Here is a 21,042-nt window from a genome sequence, read left to right on the forward strand (position 1 = left end):
AATATAATAAACAGTTTGAAATATATTTAAAATGAGAAAATAATATGAACACATTCTCTCCCTTGCTTTCTTTCAACTGTTGGCCTTAGTGATAATGATGAAGATGATGATATTAATAATTGCCATTTATTGTGTCCTTACTGTGTACTGGGATTTGTGCTAAAATTTTTAAACCTGTACAGAAGTTCCTGTTTGGGTCAAATTGGCAACCTGAGTTCTAAGTGCCTCATTGTACAGGTGAGGAATGTGAGGCTTAGAAAGATTATGCAACTTGCCTAATGCTCACAACAAAATGACGGATTCAGAACCATATTCTGGGCTCAGAATAGGTAGATATGTAGGAATGTCATTAAACAGAAATATAGCATTCTTTGGTATGACTGGATCACACTGGGTTATTCTTTTATTAGGTAATTTCATAGACATGGAATTGATGAGCCAAAATTTTAGTTTTGTCAGATATGGTTAAATTGCCTCCAGATAGATTGTTTATATTCCCTCAGCAGTCTAGGGGCCTGTGTTTTGATATCCTCACTGAGGATCTACAGTCTTTTTTATCAGTTTTAATTACTTCATTGAAAATAATGTTAAAAAGGATTTGATGTTGAGCATCTTTTCTAATGTTTTTTGGCCCTTAATATGCTAGGGATTATCTCTTCATAGGCTCAGTTTTCTTCTGGGTGTTTTCTGTATCTATGTTATATATTATGGTTACTGATATAACAAATACACTATTGGTATTATATTTTATGTATTACAAATAATTTACCTAGCATGTTGCTGTATTTCTAGTTTTCTTTATGGTCAGTCTTAGAATATAGAAGCTTAAAATTTTTCTGAAGTCTAGTTTTCTGCCCCCTCATGACTTTCAGAAGTTTTTTCATAGTGGGAAATACCTTTCTTTAAAAAAATCCACTTATGACATCTTTTTCATACTCTTTATGAATTAATTTTTAACATTTAAATGTTAAAGTACTCCAAATTAAATTTGTTATAAGGCTTAAACTTATTTTTCCCCATGTCAGGTCTTTTGTCCTGAAATGATTTATGGTGTAATATATCTTTTCCCTACTGATTGGAAATGCCACTTTATTATGTATAAAAAGTACTTATTTTATTGTGATTACTTCCATTCTACTCCATAGGACTGCTTCTTGGCTCCATGTAGCTATTTCTGCAATAGGATACTATATTTATATCCAGTTTTATTTATAATAATAAAAATTCTGAAGAACACGAATCCAGTCTGTAGCCCAATTTGGTGCAAACCTATGTTTCCCAAGTGAGATAGCCAAAGAGGCAATGAGGGAAGAGGCTGTTTGATGAGATGTAGATAGAGATCGTAACATGAAATCTTTTCAAGGATATAAATCTCTGGCACTGGAGCAATGATTCCATTTTCCTCACATTGTCTTTCCTGTAGGCTGCGGCGTTGCCATTTCACTTCAGGTAGCAGTGAGCACCTGTCATCTTCTCTCCGAAGCAACAAGAGTCTGACACATCTGGATCTGGCATCAAACCAGCTACAAGACGATGGAGTAAAGCTTCTGTGTGATGTCTTTCGGCATCCAGGCTGCAATCTTCAGGACCTGGAGTAGGTTTCTGTGACGTTGGTTTGTGTAGCCTTAACTACTGTGAGCACAGGGGAGGTATGGAAAGAAAGACTGAGAGCTGAGTATCTGTCGGAGGAAAGAATATATTCCCTCTCTCTCATTTTTCCTGAGAAAGTCTGTCCATCGGCCTTTTTAAAAAAATAAAAAAACACACACACCAATTAATACATTAATTACAGTCAACTTTCCTCAGGTAAAGAGGACCAGAGCCATCAGGCTGAACTTTATTTTTCCCTTGGTTGTGCCCCAGTGCCCCTACTGTGTCCTTCACCGTACCTCCATGAAGCTGAAATTGTGCTCTACTGGTTTTTCTTTCCTAAAATTGGGAAAACTTTTAAAGAAACTGGGAAGGGAATTTTAAAAACTATCCAACAATCCAATCATTCTTTAATAATAATTGTGTTTATTCTTATGTTCTCTCTTACTTTGTGAATATATATATATATATATGCATGATACATGGATGTGTAATTGTGATTACTGTATAGATGTGACTTTGAGTTTCTTTTTTACGCAAGAGTATTTCATAAACACATTTAAATACTTATATACAACTGGAGGCCTGGTGCACAACATTTGTGCACTTGGAGGAGGGGGTGTCCCTCAGCCCACCCTGCACCCTCTTGCAGTCCAGGAGCCCTCAGGGAGTGGGCCTAAGCTGTCAGTCAGATATCCTTAGCGCTGCCGTGGAGGTGGGAGAGGCTCCCTCCACCGCTGCTGCGCTCACCAGCGCCAGCCATGAGCCTGGCTTAGGGCTTCTGGCTGAGCAGTGCTCCCCCTGTGGGAGTGCACTGGCCACCAGGGGGCAGCTCCTGTGTTGAGTGTCTACCCCCTGGTGGTCAGTGTGTGTCATAGCAACTAATCGTTCAGCTGTGCCTTTTAAAATATAGGATCATCATATTGATTTTTGAATGGCTGCACAAAAATTTATCATTGCATTATATAAATGTTGTAGCTAGAGTGAAGCAAGATATAGATGTCACTTAGCAGTCTCAGCTCACTTTCCCACTAGGGCCTCCCATGGGACTGACCCGTAGCCTGGATGAGTCATTGTTTTTTAGAACTATAAATTCAAGATTGTTGGTATGCCCAGAGGTGTTTGTCTTGACTGGACTGGCTCATGATAACCAAATTTCCAAATGAGTTTAATAGTTGGTCGTCACATCTGTAAACACGAAAGCGACTGAACTCTGTGATATGGGTTACAATGTGATTCTCTGAAATTTCCTTGATTATTATTCAATTGGAAAATAAAATTTTACTCAATGGAAATTATCATTAAAGCCAATGCCTTCATTTCAGCTATGGAGATATAATTGCTAAGTGACCTATCTATACCCACACGATATTTGCTTAGCCCAGTTTCTTTCCTTTGCATTGCTAGTGCTTTCTCAGCTGTCTTTATAGTCTCTGAAGACCATGCCAGTTCTCTCAACCAACATTTACAATAAATATGAGCTAGATCCGTGGTCGGCAAACTGCAGCTCACGAGCCACATGCGGCTCTTTGGCCCCTTGAGTGTGGCTCTTCCACAAAATACCACAGCCTGAGCAAGTCTATTTTGAAGAAGTGGCATTAGAAGAAGTTTAATTTAAAAAAATTTGGCTCTCAAAAGAAATTTCAATCGTTGTACTGTTGATATTTGGCTCTGTTGACTAATGAGTTTGCCGACCACCTAGCTAGATGATGAGAGGACTAAAGGTTATTATTAAGGTGATGCTCTTATCCCCGAGTAATTCACAAAATGCTGATAGTAGGAATAGAACTTGCCAACTCTAATATATTTCATATTTTGTTATAAAGATATGACAGAAATGTCCAAGGAGCAAGGAATGGGACAGAGGAGGAGACATGAGTCACTTTAGGCTTGAAAGATGAAGAGAGTTTTGTTATGTGTAGATATTCCAGGCAGAAGGAAAGAAGAGAGACAAGAAAGGGAATGAGGACAGATGTGGTATATTTGGAAAACAATTGAGTGTATGGTTGGGAAATAGGATGGGGACCAAAAAGGGAAAGAGAACATTTGAGGCCATATTTTAAATGCTCTTGGATATCCTGCAAAAGACAGAAAATATCTTTTTTATACGTAGCTTCTTGATTCTTTGGAGATAACGCTCTGAGATAGATTCCTAGAAAGCATTTTAATATAGAAACTATATTAGAAACTGAAAGTATAGACATCAGTGGGTTTTTGGGAAAGCGTATAATCTTTTTTAGTATTGATAGGAGTAAGTGTTTACACCTTTATTTGGCAAGCTTGATAGATGATGATCTGTTTGTAGGAGAAAGCAGTTTTATTTTCTGCTTATTAAGAAATCCATCTGTTGCTACTGATAATGTTAGACCTTCTTGTGTGCATCCTGGATTATAGATTGAAAAGGGTCAGAAAAAAAGGCGCAAATATCTGGGAATCTCTCCCAGGAGTAAACTAATTAAGCCTCACAGCTAAAGGTCTCACTTTTCTTTTGTATTTCTTACAGGCTGATGGGTTGTGTTCTCACTAGTGCCTGTTGTCTGGACCTTGCTTCTGCTATTCTGAACAACCCAAACCTGCGGAGCCTGGACCTTGGGAACAATGACTTGCAGGATGATGGAGTCAAAATTCTGTGTGAAGCTTTGAGGCATCCAAACTGTAATATTCAGAGGCTCGGGTGAGTTCAGTTTCCATTAGGAGAATGAAAGCTATTTGGGGCTAGTATAGGTATGAGAAATTTAGTATATGAAGAGAGGATGGAAAACGGATGGGGTTACAAGGTAAGTTACTCTCAGAAGTGAGAATCCGAATTTCGAATATATGGGTCAATGTGTATTGTATGTTGTTAGTATTGAAGCTATATTTCACATTTCTTTACATCCTTCTCAGTACCTTGGACAGGGTATGCATTAAGTAAATGGGATTTAATTTAGGTCTTACACATTCTATCGTCCTTGTCCTTCAGATATCCCATCTGGTTTTGTATTATTATTTTTTTAAGTTGTAATTTTACTAATCATCTTCTTTCTAGAAAAATGCTATTGATGCTCTCAAGGAGCTTGCAACCTAACAAAATTTTATCCTGTGTTCTGTGTACTTACGTTCAGATATTGTTTAGATTTTTATTTTCTTTTTTAAATTTTGAACTAAGATTGGAGTGTACATTTTCACTCATGCAGCATGAATTATTGACTTCTGGGACAAAAATTTTGCTTTACATGTGGGAAGCCCAGGCACTATGATATGTCTCTCTGAATCTTACAAGACAGTGTTGCTTTTTCATATTCCATTGACTGTGTATATGTTTTTATCACAGCAATGATGATATTATAACTGTTGGGTCTGAAATTTAATTTTATCATCTAATAACATAGCTTACTGCTATCTCATGGATGCTGACAGGAGACATAGAATCCTATCAGAGACAGAGGACTTTATGCATGACTACTCAAGCATTAGGCATGTTTGTATCAGTTTCCCTTGAGCCGTAAGTCCTATAGGATTGTTGTGGAGGAGCCCAATGGATGCCTGCACATGCAGTAGGTTACATCCCAAGAGAGGAACACTGAGTTTGGGGACTCACCATTTTATAGCATGCACGGAGTAAGCCTGCTCTTTGTCCTGGAGAGGGACACGTTACCTCATCCAACAAGGTTGCTCATTGCACATGCATCCTAGGAAACGGCCTAGGTAAAGAGTTATCAGCAAAAATGAAGGAGGACAAAAGACCCATAGAAAAATGTCTCCCAACAATATCTACTCTTTTTTCTACACAGTACAGTCTTGGCTTCTGGTGTATTTTCACAAGGAAGTGCCACTCCATTGGGCATTCTAATTAATCTGACCAGCAGAGGCTGGGACCGAATTTGTTCCATTTGTCTCATACACCACTTCATTAACGCCACTACCAACAGGTATCCAAGTACAGGATGGGGCCAGATTTCAGTGCCAATTTCAACTATGTGCCCAGGGTCCTGGACTCAGCCAATTGAGTTAGACCCAGGGAGGAACAATAGGTCTTATTATCCATTACAACTCATAAAAGGGAGTTGAGAATGACCTGCCAATCTTAGTGTCATTGGCAATAAATAAAGGGGGGGAAATGGGTCATAAGCATTCTCATCCCCAATAAAGAGACATTCATCAGACCACACTTGCCCAATTGCAAACATATAGCATATAGCACCAGTCACTGCAGTGTGGTATATGTGTTGTATTTGACTTGGGTCACCATTCTATTGATTTGGTTTGTCATATGGGCAGTGTCACTGAATAGTTACAGCTGCTTCGTTTGCCATACATGGCCTAACCCAGGCTTTTCTGGCATCGGGAAGCTTGTGAATTTGTATTGGTCAGACTGAAAAGAGGTTGTACCTGTGGTTGTATTTGTAAACATATGAGAGGGGTCCACATTCGGGGTCTGCCATTGATGGTCTCGGGCACAGCAGAATAGTTAAGGCCTGCCATGTGTACATGAGATTTTCTCTTCTCATAGCATGTGTGGCCAGCATGACAACTGGGTCATGAGTCAATTGCCAGCCACAGATGCTGCTTGACTAAAGTAGACCATGTAACTATTTTGCCAGGTGGCATTGTTGGATCCATTGTTGGAAAAAGAGAGTCTTCCTTGTTCTCCCCAGTCCCTGTACCTCTCAGGTTCTAAGGTGTTCCTTCCCAGGTATTGGTGTTGCTACTCTTCCCCCCAGCAATGAATTAAGTGTGTTCCTTCACTATTCCCCCACTTGTACCTTCAGTCCAGCGGGATCATGTGGAAGAGGGACAAAGGCAGTTTTATAGTATTTACTGAAAGCCATTATACCCCACACCTGGGCTCTTGTCTAGCACTGTACTCAACCAAAGGATCATTATCCTCATGACCTGGGGCCTAGTCAACCCAAACGAAAATCCAGCTGTCTGAAATGAATAAGTTTGAACATCACAGGTCCCTTCTTGCTGGCCTGCCACCCGGAGGCAGGCTGTACCTGGAGTACCAACCAGGCTGGCCTGGAGTTACTGTCAGGGAAAGAAAAGTACCATGCCCAGGAATGGTCAGGATGCAATCCTGAAATTCCTAAGTTGTTCTGTATAACTTAGGATGGAAGTATATTGCTTGCAACCTAATCATTACCCAGGAGGGGCCAAAAAGAGGTGAATCGTTTCAGGAGAAGCTGCATTTAGTGATAAAACTGCCCTGGAGTTGGCAAGAGAGGTAGAATAAAAAAATCTTTTTATTTAATTTTGTGAGGTCATTCCAGTGCTCAGCAATACCAGAGACTTATGGAATGTTCATTGAATACTTTGACTATTGATCCATTGTTCCCTCGAAATAGAGGACATGGGTGCTATACTCCTTGATTGTTTGCATATCTGAAAATGTCTTCGATTTACGTGAACTTGAATGACTGGTTGGCTGTGTTCATAGTATTTTGATCATCCTTCCTCTGAGAGTTTTCCAGAGAGTTCACTGCTGGCTGGCATTGAAACTAGTTGTAGAAAAGTCTAAAACCAGCAGATTCTTCCCCTTCAGTGTCCCCTTCAATTATTTGTTAAAAATTATTTTCAGCATTTTCTCAGAATAAGTTTCTAAAGATTAAAGAAAATTATAGATAAGGAAAACCAATAGAATAAATCCAACATATTAGTGATCCTGAAAAAAAATTGACAAATAGATAAAAATTAAAGATAGGAAAACTTACCCCCCCAAAAAGCACAATCTATAGATTAAAAAGGCACACCATTTCCCCAGAATAGTACTAATAAAGACAAGTCAACACAGGACAAATGATTGGCATACAGGTCTAAAGATAAAGTATCTTTAACAAATAAGGAAACTGAAGGTGAAGCATCCACTGGTTTCAGACTTTTCTGCAACTAGTTTCAGTGCCAGCAGGCAGTAGACTCTCTGGGAAACTCCCAGAGGAAGGATGACGAAAAACTATGAACACAGCCAAGCAGTCATTCAAGTCATTCAGCAGTTGTGAAAATACACTTGTCCACTTCTAATGTGACTTACATTCTATAATTTTTATTTTGATTTTGTTATGTTTAAGCTCAGATCATATTTTAAACATTTCCATGATGAAATATAAGATAAATACAGAAAAGTGAATAAAACTAATATTAAAAAAAATACTAAATGTATATAACCACACCCAGGTCAGGAAATTGAATTTCCCCAGCAAGCTAAATTCTCCTCAGTCTTCCCTTTGAAATCACAACTTCTTCCCTTCTCCCCAATAAGCAGCCATTGTCCTGACTTTATGGCAGTCAATTATTTGTTTTCCTCTACAGTGAACCATGAGTATATGTAATTTTAAACCATTAATATAGTTGAATTATGCCTGATTTTGTACTTTATATACATGGAATCATATTTTATATATTCTTCGGTATTAATGAATTTTTTGCTTAATATTATGATTGTAAGAGTCATTCAGTTGCTTCATGTAGCTGTAGTTAATTCATTTTTATTGCTGTAAAAGATTTCAATGAATGACCACACCAAAAACTGTAATAACCATTCTGTTGTAGGTGGGGTTATTTTTATTTCTTTTATGACTTAGTGATGCTATAAATATTTTAATGCATAAATTCTGAAGCACATGCATAAGCATTTATCTAGAGTAAATATTTAGGAGTGGACATGTTATATCATGGGGGAATATATGTCTTCAGATTTATCAGACATTATCAAAAGGATTATACCAATTTATTCTACCATTGCCAGTGTGTAAGAAGAGTTCCTGTTGCTCTCTATTCTTGCCAATTTTGTCAGACTTATTTTTTAAAATTGTAGCCAGTCAGGTGTGCATTTTGGTATATGGCTGTGCAAGATTGGAATTATTTCTTTTTTGAGCTTTGTAGAAATTTCTGGTGAAGCTATATGATGTGAAGCTTCCTCTGTGTGACTTTTTAAATTCTTATTCAATTTTTAAAATACATACATTTATATAGGTTTTTCTTGTTGAATAATCTTGGTAAGTAATAGTATTCCTATGCTTTTACCTATTCATCTGAATTTTAAAACTTATTGGCAAGTAATAATATTATTATTTTCTTAATTTCTGAATCATCTCTAGTGATTTAGATATCTAGTCATGTTTCATTCATTGTTTCTATCTTATTTTCTTCTACTTTGGTTGAGTTTATTTTACCATTCTTTGTTCTAAATTCTTGAGTTGGATGCTTAGCTTATGAATGTTTCTTCTTTTCCAACACAGACTCAAAGTTATGATTTTCCTTTAAATCATTGCATTAAACTTCATCCTACAAGTTTTGATATTATGTGAATGTTGCTATTTTTTTAGTCTAAAATATTTAAATGCCCTTAGGATTTTTTTCTTCAATCTATGAGTTATTTTGAAGTGTATTCCTTGATTTTCAAACATAGGAGAAGTTTTTTGTTATCTTTTTATATTTACCCTCTAGCATTGCAGTCTGAGAACATACAGGGTTTCAGTTCTTTGAAATATGATGCCATTTGCTTCATGGCCTAGTGCCGTGGTCGGCAAACTGTGGCTTGCGAGCCACATGCGGCTCTTTGGCCCCTTGAGTGTGGCTCTTCCACAAAATACCACGGCCTGGGCGAGTCTATTTTGAAGAAGTGGCGGCAGAAGAAGTTTAAGTTTAAAAAATTTGGCTCTCAAAAGAAATTTCAATCCTTGTACTGTTGATATTTGGCTCTGTTGACTAATGAGTTTGCCGACCACTGGCCTAGTGTATAATCAGTTTTTCTATGTGCTCCATAGCATACTTGAAATGAATATGAAGAGCTGTTGGTTAGTTGCAATATTTCATATCAGTTAAGATCATTAATCCTGTTGTTCAAATCTGTCTTTAATGATTTTTTCAAGATAATTCAATTACTGTGAAAATGTTAAAAATCTCCTTTATAATTGTAGACGTTTTTTATTTTGTAGTTGTTAGTTTTTGTTTTCTGCATTTTTTATTGAATTTATTGGGGTGACATTGGTTCACAAAACCATACAGGTTTCCAGTGTACAATTCAACAAAATGTCCATCTGCACGCTGCATCGTGCACCCATTGCCCCAAGCAAAGTCGCTTTCTGTCCCTATTCCCCCCAACCTTTGCCACGTGCACCTCGCCCACTTTCCCTCTGGCTATCACCATATTGTTGTCTGTGTCTATGTGGTATGCAACTATATTTTTTGGCTAATCTCTTCATCTTTTTTCATCCAGTCCTCCAACCCCCTTCCCCTCTGACAGCTGTCAATCTGTGTTTCATGTATCCAAGCCTCTATTTCTATTTTGTTCATTAGATTCCACATATAAGTGAGATCATATGGTATTTCCATGCCTGGCTTATTTTGCTTAGCATAATAATCTCCAGCTACATTCATGCTGTCGCAAAGATAAGATTTCCTTTTTATGGCTGCATAGTATTCCATTGGTAAATGTACCACTGCTTTTTTGACTGTTATTAGTGACTACAAATTTAGAATGATTGTTTCCTGGTGAATTCTTGATAATATTTTATGTCTTATATCTTTTACCATAAGATTTATTTTGTGTGGTATTTGTGTACTTGTGTCATATTTAGTGGTGTGACTATCGCTCCACTACGTTAATGTGTGTTCCATGTGGGCAGCAACTTAAGAAAAACATTTTGTATACTCGGTATCTATTTAGGCACTCAATTGTTGAATGAGTAGGTAAACATTAAGGTGAATATTAAATATAAATTAGTTGGTTGGGGGGAATCATCAGTTATAGAAGATCGAGGTATTTCCTTAGTTCATAGTATTGTATTATCGGTGGTTTGTGCAAGGACCCATTGGTCGTTGATTGGTTAATTTATCTCTACTAGCCACTATCCTTTCCACCTCTAGGCACCTGACCTAATGTGTTTGAAATTTGCCATAGAATTGTGTGTATCCTTGTAAAAGATGTGATATTGTTTTCCGGTGCATGCTTTTTTATTTGCATAAATGGCATGGTGCTAGAGACATTATATACCTCGCTTTTTAAACAATACCTTATTTCTAAAATCTACTTATGTTGTTATATTTTTAATGCCATTCCAGGATTCAACTGCATTATAGTTTTCCTTAGTGTGCTCCCATATTTTATTTATGCCCTGGATTATAATTATGAATTTCCAATTCATGATATTGAAAGGGATATATTCAGCCTATAAATCTTTAGAATAATGAATATTGTAAGTACTTATAGTCTTTGAATTTCCCCTAATCATACTCATTTTTTTTTTTTTTTATGTTTTGAGAGTTATCCTACACTCCCAGATCCCTTGTGCTTGCTGACTTTCATGGGATAAAGTTCATTTTATCTGTAGTCTCTCTTCCCTGCAGGTTGGAATATTGTGGTTTGACCTCTCTCTGTTGTCAGGATCTCTCCTCTACTCTTAGCAGCAACCAAAGACTGATAAAAATGAACCTGGTGAAGAATACCTTAGGTTATGAAGGAATTAAGAAGTTATGTGAAGCCTTGAGGTCTCCTGAATGTAAACTACAAGTTCTAGGGTAAGTCTTCATTGGCTTCTTAGGGAGAAAGTTTTCTGGAATGAGGGACTGGGGGAGCCACTCATTGCAGGCCTCGAGATCAACCTGATTGTGGATCCGGGGGCATTTTCTAGGCCCTTATTTGTTTTTCTCCCATAGAACACTGAATTTTGAGAGACAGTGTAGCATAGTAGTTAAGAGCCACGAACTCTAGAGCCAGACTACCTGAGTATTGCCACTTATTTGAATTTGGGCTAGTCCCCAATATCTCTGTGTTTCAGTTACCTTATCTGTAAAATGATAATATCTACATATAGGCTTACTCACCTGAGTCAATATAGGTGGTCTTTAAAACAGTACCTAACATGTAATAAATAATGTATACACTAGCTGTTTTCATCATCACCATTAGTATTACTATTTTGCTTGACAAAAAAAAAGGGCTCTTGGAGGATCCTTTTAAATTTTCATCTATTTCTCTCCTATATTCCATTTTCCTTTAGCTGCAATATCCCCTCCAGCATATCCCTCAGTTCCCTTTTCTATTCCCCAGCCATGTTAATATTCTCTCTCTACTTTAATAGTCACCCACCCCATTGAAATAAAATTTCATGAGAAAGGAAAGGGCTGTGGGAAAACCGAGTGCAAGAAGAGATATTCCCTTGTTTTCTCAGGTTGTGCACAGAGGCATTTGATGAGGAAGCCCAGAAGCTGCTGGAAGCTGTGGGAGTTAGCAATCCACACCTAGTCATTAAGCAGGATTGTAGTGATCATAACGAAGAAGATGGTTCCTGGTGGAAGTGTTTCTGATACGAAGAACTTGACATTCTTTGAAAAAGTAAAAGAAATACCTCAGAGTGACAAGGCCTTGGGCTCTGAGCTTTAAATATTCTGTGCCCAGACATACTGCATTCGATGTTTGTTAGATATAGTTAACCACTTCTCTGTCAAATGTTGTTCTACTTCACATGGGAGTTTGAGAGGCTAAAATAAAAACACAATGCTCTGTGAAAAGTGTACCCTGATGGTTTTTTAAAAGAAATATTTTTTTATTGATTTTTAGAGATGAAGGGAGAGGGAGAGAAACATCAATGATGAGAAAGAATCATTGATCGACTGCCTCCTGGAAATGAAGCCCGCAACCCAGGCATGTGCCCTGATTGGGAATCGAACCGCGACCTCCTTGTTCATAGGTTGATGCTCAACCACTGAGCCATGCTGGCCAGGCACCGTGATGTTTTTAATTGGATGCAGAGCTCAAGAATCCAGATGTGAGAAGCCTAGAGATGAGCTTGGAGGGTGGCGCCAGGGAAGAGCACCTTGGTTTCCTTTCTCTCCGTGCCCACTGCAGTGGCTCAGTTCAAAGCCTCGCCGTTTCCGGTGTGATTTATTGAATGTTTCCCTGTGTATGTTCTTGGGACCACTCGTGTCAGAATCACTTGGGTGTTTCTTAAAATTTAGATTCCTGAGTCCCATACTATGTTTACTGAATCAGAGTATCTGGACGAGGGTTCTAGGAACTGGCCTTTGAAATATTTCCCAGGAAAATCTTTGGGACGTTACTATTTGAGAAGCTACTAGAGTCAATAGAAATGGGAGTCCACTTCTGCAGTGAACTTTGTAGCCTGTTGTGAAGATAAAAGGAGACAGAGAGATATATTGGGGTTAGAGCGAAAAACAGGTTCCTCCGTTTGCTAGAAAGGAAGCACAGTAAAATTTTCTGGGTAATTTATTGCTATGTGTAACAGACAGCCCCACAACTTAATGGCTTCAAATAGTAACCACTTCATTATATGTCATGACTTGGTGGATTAGAATTCAGAAAGGGCTCAGCTAAGCATTTCTCATGCTCTGCATGAACATCCCCTGAGTCCCTTGGTGCTATTCACCTGACAGCCAGGTTGTCCCAAGATGACTTTAGTCACATGTTTAGTGCCTTGGAGAGGATGGTACTGCCTTATGACCCACAATTTCTCTTCTGAGTATTTATCCAAAGAAATCAAAAACACTAATTTAAAAAGATATATGCACCCCGATGTTCATTGCACTGTTATTAATAATAGCCAAGATATGGAAGCAACCCAAGTGCCCATCAATAGATGATTAAATTAAAAAGCTGTGTATATATACACAATGGAATATTACTTGGCCATAAAAAAGAATGAAATCTTACCATTTGCAACAGCATAGATAGGCCTACAGGGTATTATACTAAGTGAAATAAATTAGGGCAAGACAAATACCATATGAATTCACTTATATGTGGACTCTAAAGAATAATATAGACAAAGCAGAAATAGACTTATGAATACAGGGAACAGACTGATGGTTGCTAGAGGGTTGGAGGGTTGCAGGTGGGTGAAAAAGGTGAAGGGATTTAGAAGTACAAATTGGCAGTTACTAAATAGGGGGATGTAAAGTACAGCATAGGGAACCTAGCTTATAATATTTTTATAGCTATGTATGGTACCAGGTGGGTACTAGACTTATCAGGAGGATCACTTCATAACATAAATTATATAAAAATCTAACCACTATGTTGTACACCTGAAACTACGTGGACTGAAGAAAAGTCTTGTTACAACTAGGAATTTAAACTGAGATATTACTTTAAAAAAATTAGAACAGAACACACTAAGTTGTTTATCTTCAAAGCTACATATTAATTTCTGGATTTGTGTATAGCTAAACTGAATTAAAATGGAACCAATTCAAAATAAAGCCTTGTCTATTTACTAAATAAAGTTAAAGTTAAAACTGAAGAAAATAAAAACCCACTATGTATGCCACCTCATGCCATGCTGCTAACAGGTCCAAATAGAATAAATTTTAAACTTAGATACAAAAATTAGAACAAAACCTTTAAAAAACTCAGTGCACTGTGTCTTACTTAAAAATTTAGAACAAAATAATCAAATTGTTACTCCAAAGGATGTAGAAAGAAGGAAGGCAATAGCAGCAAATAAAATCAAAACAGAGGATCAGCAAATAATAAAGATGGTTCTTTGAAAAAATAAATTTCTGACAAGATGATCATTAAAAAAAGAGCAAAATAGCTGTCCTTAAAATAAAATTTCAAGTTAAAAATAGATAATTCTAGAAAAGTATATCCTACAAAAATCAAATGCAAAGAGAAAATTTTAAAAATTGGAATAGACTTAAAACTAAAAGAAATTTAGGCAAAAATCTCCCCAGCTCAATGTGAGGGAGAAAATCCTACATACGCCAATATCCTTTATGCTCAAATGAAAACATTTCTAAGTATGAGCAAACAAAAATAACCACTATATTTAAAAATCAATAACATCTCAAATAGCCTAGAAATAACAATGATTTTATAATAAAAATCTATTACTGCAATTCATCAAATGAACTGATGTGATGACTTGGCTTTAATTGCCATTCATGCATTATAAAAAATATTGAAACCTTAAAATCATCCCCATTGAAGTAAAAAAATCACAAAATGCCTACTTTCAATATCTCATCATGGTATAGCTATTGCAATAAACTAACATAACACGTACATGTGTACGCATAAAGACTTCTCACGTCTATTAACTTTTCACCAAAGCAACCTTTGAACAACTTATACTACGTTTTAAAAAACAGCCCCAAGTGACACTGAATATAGTTGTTGTTTTTTAAGTGTTTGTTAAATGTTAAAGCCTCAAGCAAAGATACATCCACCAAGTTATTATTCACTTTGGAAAACATTGTAAGGAATAAATTTGCATTGTGTAATTTATTTGAATAAACCCAAAATAATTTTTTTCTGAGGAGTTCCTCATTGAAGACCGAGAGGTGGAACCTTCAGTTGGCTATGCTTGCTCTACCGCTACTTTGACGAGTGAGTGTCCAAGTGTTCTCATGTTTTGCCTTTATTTTGTCCTAATGTGACTTTCTGACCAGTAATACCTTCATTTGAAAGGGCAGTTTCAATGCTACCTATCCGAGCCCTTTGAAGGTGGAAAAACGAAAAAAAACACACCAAAAACAATGCGCCCAAAGAACGATGCCCTCTCTTTCCTATCCCAACAACCAACTGCCCACTATCGAGTCAGCTCTTCCCCTTTCGCAAAAAATCAAATACGCTCTGCGTATAAACTACATTCTTAAACTTGTAAAGTGCTGTTATTTCATTTTTCAATGAACTTCTGTTTAAAAACATGGTTTCGGTAACTTTGATTGTAATGCATTACAGTTCTCATTAAGAGTAATGGGGGGAAAATTATTTTTAATGGAATAGTTTTCATGTCATAGCCGACCTTCAAGGGAAGGCCTTAAAAACCTTAAAACCGGGGGAAAGGAAATCGCCAAACGGCCACCCTTCCCCGAGGGCGGGACCTGGGACCTGGACAACCAACCAGCCAATCACCGCGGCCGGAGCCCGCCGGGCTGCGGAACGTGCGCCGGCGGCACAATCCGCACGGACGTTCGGCCTGCGCAGTGGGGCCGCCGGCTGAGTTCGCGGCTTCCCGCGACGCGCCACCCGACCGGTAGGAGCCGCCCTCGGCCAGCCGGCTCTGAGGCCACGAGGGCTGCCGCCTCCTCGCCGCCCGCCGCCCCTGGCCGCTCGACCCGCAGACATGGTGGAAGCGGACCGCCCCGGGAAGCTCTTCATCGGCGGGCTCAGCCCCGAAATCGACGAGAAAACCCTCGAGGCCGAGTTCGGCAAGTATGGCCGCGTCATCGAGGTGCTCTTGATGAAGGATCGAGAAACCAGCAAGTCCAGGGGCTTCGCGTTCGTCACCTTCGAAAGCCCCGCCGACGCCAAGGCCGCCGTCCGAGACATGAACGGCAAGTCCCTGGATGGTAAGGCCATCAAAGTGGCCCAGGCCACCAAGCCGGCGTTCGAGAGCGGCCGCCGGGGCCCGCTGCCGCCGTCCCGCAGCCGCGGGCGCCCGAGGGGCCTGCGCGGGGCCCGCGGGGGCGGTGTCGGGCCGCGGCGCTCCCCGTCCCGGGGCGGGTCCGCCGACGACGGCGGCTACTCGGGGGATTTCGACCTGCGCTCCTCCAGGGCCCCGATGCCCATGAAGCGCGGCCCGCCGCCGCCGCCGCGCAGGGCCGGGCCGCCCCCAAAGCGGGCCGCGCCGTCGGGCCTGCCCCGCAGCGGCGGCAGCGGCGGCGGCGGCGGAGGGATGCGCGGGCGGGCCCCGGCCGCGCGCGGGCGAGATGGCTACGCGGGGCCGCCGCGCCGAGAGCCGCCCCCGCGCCGGGACCCCTACCTGGGCCCCTGGGAGGAGGGCTACTCGCCCCGGGACAGCTACTCGAGCCGAGACTACGCGAGCGCCCGCGACTCCCGGGATTTCGCCCCCTCGCCCCGCGAGTACACCTACCGCGACTACGGCCACTCCAGTGCCCGGGACGACTTTCCGTCCAGGGGCTACGGCGACCGAGACGGCTACGGGGGCCGCAGCCGTGATTATGCCGACCACCCGAGCGGAGGCTCCTACCGAGATCCCTTCGAGAGCTACGGGGACCCGCGCAGCGGCAACCCCACGCGGGGGCCCCCGCCCTCGTACGGCGGCCGAGGCCGCTACGACGAGTACCGAGGCTGCTCGCCCGACGCCTACAGCGGCCGCGACAGTTACGGCGGCGGCGGCGGCAGGAGCGACCGCTACTCCAGGGGCCGCGACCGGGTCGACCGAGCCGACCGCGGGCTTCCCGCGTCCCTGGAAAGGGGGTGCCCTCCGCCGCGCGATTCTTACAGCCGGTCGGGCCGCCGGGCCCCCAGGGGTGGAGGCCGCCTAGGAGGCCGCCCGGAGAGAGGGGGAGGCCGGAGCAGATACTAAGTTGGAACAGACTTGGGACCAAAACCCGAAGTCCGTCTTCAAAGAAACCACCGAAAAGAAGATCCTGTTTTCTGGTAACTACCCAAGGACTGACCCAAGGAAGAGTTGTGTTCACCTTTTGAGAATTCCCTGTTAACTTCCTCGCCCATAAGTTTGGTTCTTTTGAGAGGAAAAAGTTAAAACTCGTTTTAATTTCGTTTTGGAATTGTTAAACGTTTCTTGCAACAAGCTCAGTTTTAAAGCATGACTTGAATCTGCGTACTGGTCTTCTTGTATTTTCAAGTAGAAATTCAGCCAAAGGCTTGCTCCCTTCTCATTTTTTCCTGGTAAATGAGGCATACCATTTTTTATTTTACAAATATCCACCCACTTAAAATGGAAAAATGGATCATTCTGTCGATTCAAATCAACTAGATTTTTTGGGGGGGAAGAGTGGGAGGGATTGGTGTATGCCACTCTTTTAAGATTTCAAGGGGGGGTCTTTGAAACTGAATCTCAGTGTTCCCAGAATTGAAAAGCAAACGAACAGCAACAACAAAAACCACTTAAATCAGATGCTAATGTAAAGCAAGTTCTGTTCATAAATCAAAAAAAGCAAGTGGATAATGCTGGCCATATTTTGCTCTTTGCCTTTTCTTTGGGCATCTACAGAATCTCTTGTCCCCTTGCCCCCCAAAATACCATTCATATGTGTTGGGCAAGGATGGAATGCTAAATTAAAGATTTGGCCAACCAACCATAAAACTGCAAAACTAAAACCAGAAAACTTCAGTTAATAGCATTTTCACCACCACCAAATTATTAAGAAACAGGTAGAAAATATACCAGTGGTGGATTTGGGGGATCTTAATGGCTTCCATTTCTATCTCCAAGCTACTTGCCTTTGGCTCTAGAGCCAGCCGCTGGCTCCTGTGGAAAGAACTGGGTTTATTCCCCTAAGGGTGGAGGAATTACATGTGAGCAGCATCAGAATCTCAGAATCCCCGAGGGAGCTTGGCAATTCGACATCTGAGGATCTCAACCTGGTGTAAGAGACTTGGGTCTTCCTGTCCATAAAGGCAAGGGGATGGGTTGAATGTACCGTATCTTAAGGTGGGGAAAGGGGCGCCACGCAGCAAAGTTTAGAGAAGCTTCCTCCAAGGTGACTCAGGAGGGATATCACAGTATCCTTTTTTACCTCAAGCTCAGGGCAAGAAACACCTTTTCCACTCAACACCTTTGGAATTGCCCTATTTATCTGAGAGAAAGTAATTGTACAGTCAAGGGACTCTAGCGAGAAAGGATTAGGTTAAAATATTAGGATCATATTCAACGTAATAAGTACAGGAGGAAACAGACCTACACCTGAACAACAAAGTACTTAAAGAGATCTGAATGCAACACATTGACATACACAACTCTTAAAAACATGGTTGTTTTTTTTACAAAATATTAAAGTAGATGAATTTCAGGAAAAGCTGCGTTAGTGGCCCCGAAGACCAAATGTAAGAAATAGCTAAAAAAGAATAAAATTTAAAAATCCAGGAATTAACCTAGTAAATATGGCTAAGATCTTTATGGAAAAATTATTAATCTTTATTAAAGGACATAGCAGAAGACTAAATAAATGGAGTCATATCATGAAATGGTCATTAACACTTTTTATCTCAGCCTCACCAAATTAAATTGGAAAATCAATACAACTTCAAATGAAATTACATGATTTTTTTCCACACAGCTCCCCTCCCCTCTTTCCTGGTAACACCATTTATTTGTATTGATCAACGATGGAATAATAAATAAAAGATTTGGCCAACCAAATAAAAGATTTTGGCCAAGCACAAAAATGAAAGAAAAAAAAATAGCTTAATTTCACTATCGACAAATTATTAAGAAACAGGTTTTTTAAAAAGGACACTTACGGGAGATTTAGGTAATCCTAAAACTTTGATGGTGAAATAAGGATCAAGAAGAGCCAAAGCAATTAGAAAGGACTCACTCCACTTACTCATTCTTCCAAAACAATGCTTAGAAATCAATTTAATTTTAAAAAATGGAAAAATAATTTTAGCAATGCCTAGTAATGTTGGAATATGCATACCCTATGACTTATAGTTTTGGTAATTTAAGCATGTGTTATGAACAAAGATTGACCAGTGAACCAAAATAGCCTAGAAACAGGCCCACTTGTATATTAAAACATGATATATGATAGAGATAGTGTTAAAAGAAAGGATGGATTTTTTATGCCTATTTCTTTGCAAAAAGATAAAATGAGATTTCCTAACTTACAGCATACACAAAAATGTATCCTAGATGGTTTGAAGATGTAAATGTGAAGAGGAAATTTTTTAAATACTTAGAAGAAAATGAAGAAGAAATGTGTGACACTGGGGTAGAGAATTCCTTTTTAAGACACAAAAAGTACAAACTTAGAAGAAAAATGTTGGCGTGATTTTCCACATTATTAAGGTATTTTTATGATAAAACACTTAAAGAGAAATATAAAACCATAGATTGAAAGAATTTATTTGCATTGAAATAACTTCTAAGAGAATGCTTAGAAATGATTTAAGAAAAAAAATCAAGAAAAAATATTTTGGCAATGTCTAGTAATGTTGGAGGGTGCATACCCTATGATCCAGAAATTTCACTTCAAGGAGAGGACCTAGAGAGATTTTCACATGTACACAAGGAGCTATACACAAGAGTGGGTCTTACAGCATTCTTTGAATGTTTAAAAAGTAGCAACAGCCTACCTGGAGAGGATCGACTGAGGTTTATTATAATGAAGTTCAATGTAGAAGCTAATGTGAATCAACTTCACCCACAAGCATCAACACAGGTAAGTATAAAAAATATTTGGGGGGAAAAGGCAAGTTGCATAGGTATAATTAATAAAAAAACATATCATTGGAGTGATACACAAAAAGTCAGGATATTACATTGAGAAGGAAAGGAAGATGGGATGAATAGTCGGTTTTAACTGAATCCTATAATGTTTTATTTCTTAAAAGGTGCTTTTTCCAGATCTTAGCCTTTGTAAATAATGCTGTTATGAACATAGGGGTGCATATATTCTTTCTGATTGGTGTTTTGGGATTCTTAGGATATATTCCCAGAAGTGGGATTACTGGGTCAAATGACAGTTCCATTTTAATTTTTTGAGAAATCTCCATACTGATTTTCACAGTGGCTGTACCAGTCTGCATTCCTACCAGCAGTGCACTAGGGTTCCCTTTTCTCCACATCCTCACCAGCACTTGTTTGTTGATTTATTGATGGCAGATGAATGGATAAAAAGGCTGTAGTACATTTACACAATGGAATACTATGCAGCTGTAAAAAAGAAGGATAACATATTTTGAGACAGCATGGATTATGCTAAGCAGAATAAACCAGTCAGACAAAGATAAATATTACATGATCTCACTTATATGTGGAATCTAATGAACAAAATAAACTGATGGACAAAATAAGTCCAGAGACTTGGGAAGCATGGAATAGACTCAGATCGCAGAGGGAAGAGGGTGGGTGGGAAGGGGTTAGTCACATAACTTGTATGCATAAATGTATCACCCATGGACACAGAAAATAGTGTGACAAAGGCCTGGAGTGGGCTAAGAGCCAGGTGGAGGGGCACGAAGGGGGGAAATGGAGGACATCTATAATACGCTCAACAATAAAAATAATTTTTTAAAAAGGACGATTTTTAGCAAAAATGACATTACCACCTTAAATTTCTGTGGTGTATACATTGGTATCTCACTGTTACTCTATAATTTAAAAATACTTAATAACACAAATTTTAATACGAAAAAAAGAGCTTAACCCACCACCAACATATAATGGCTACTCAAAAAATGTTATTCAGAAATTGTCTCAATTGCAAATCTGTTCTTGACAGTGATTCTCCCAGCTTTATTCTTTTATCAATATGGGTGATGCCGTATTGTTTGACTCAGTAAAGAGAACCTTCCTATCCCAGACAGTTCTCATAGCTAGCTCAGCATAACCTCAAGGGTAGAAATTGCAAATCTGAAAAACAAATCTTAGAAAAGTGTACTTTTTCTCTTTGACATTATTTTTGAAGCGTAATAGTGACAAAAAACTTTTTCCAATTAATAGAATAGTTATTTTTGGAGAGTAATCTAAATATTAAAACTCTTAATTTTTTTTCTTAATTGATTAAGGTATTACA

At 39.5% G+C, this 21,042-nt stretch overlaps 2 protein-coding genes across 7 annotated transcripts in view; both read left to right on the forward strand.

Annotated features, from left to right (window-relative positions):
• NLRP14 (NLR family pyrin domain containing 14) overlaps nucleotides 1–11,879 on the forward strand; it is a 29,186-nt gene extending 17,307 nt beyond the window's left edge. The window contains exons 8-11 of the mRNA XM_008151076.3: nucleotides 1,424–1,594; nucleotides 4,094–4,264; nucleotides 10,918–11,088; nucleotides 11,742–11,879. Of these exons, the coding sequence (XP_008149298.2) occupies nucleotides 1,424–1,594; nucleotides 4,094–4,264; nucleotides 10,918–11,088; nucleotides 11,742–11,877 (649 nt within the window). The 3' untranslated portion in view covers nucleotides 11,878–11,879. The remainder of the gene's footprint in view (nucleotides 1–1,423; nucleotides 1,595–4,093; nucleotides 4,265–10,917; nucleotides 11,089–11,741) is intronic.
• A 3,502-nt stretch (nucleotides 11,880–15,381) lies between these two features.
• Nucleotides 15,382–21,042, forward strand: part of RBMXL2 (RBMX like 2) — a 136,417-nt gene continuing 130,756 nt past the window's right edge. For all 6 annotated transcript variants that reach the window (XM_054725522.1, XM_054725524.1, XM_054725523.1 and 3 more), the window contains exon 1: nucleotides 15,382–16,936. In XM_054725522.1, coding sequence (XP_054581497.1) covers nucleotides 15,657–16,862 — 1,206 coding nt within the window. In that variant the 5' untranslated portion in view covers nucleotides 15,382–15,656 and the 3' untranslated portion in view covers nucleotides 16,863–16,936. The remainder of the gene's footprint in view (nucleotides 16,937–21,042) is intronic.

Source organism: Eptesicus fuscus, chromosome 13 (genome assembly GCF_027574615.1).
Source record: "Eptesicus fuscus isolate TK198812 chromosome 13, DD_ASM_mEF_20220401, whole genome shotgun sequence".
Taxonomy (NCBI): Eukaryota; Metazoa; Chordata; class Mammalia; order Chiroptera; family Vespertilionidae; genus Eptesicus; species Eptesicus fuscus.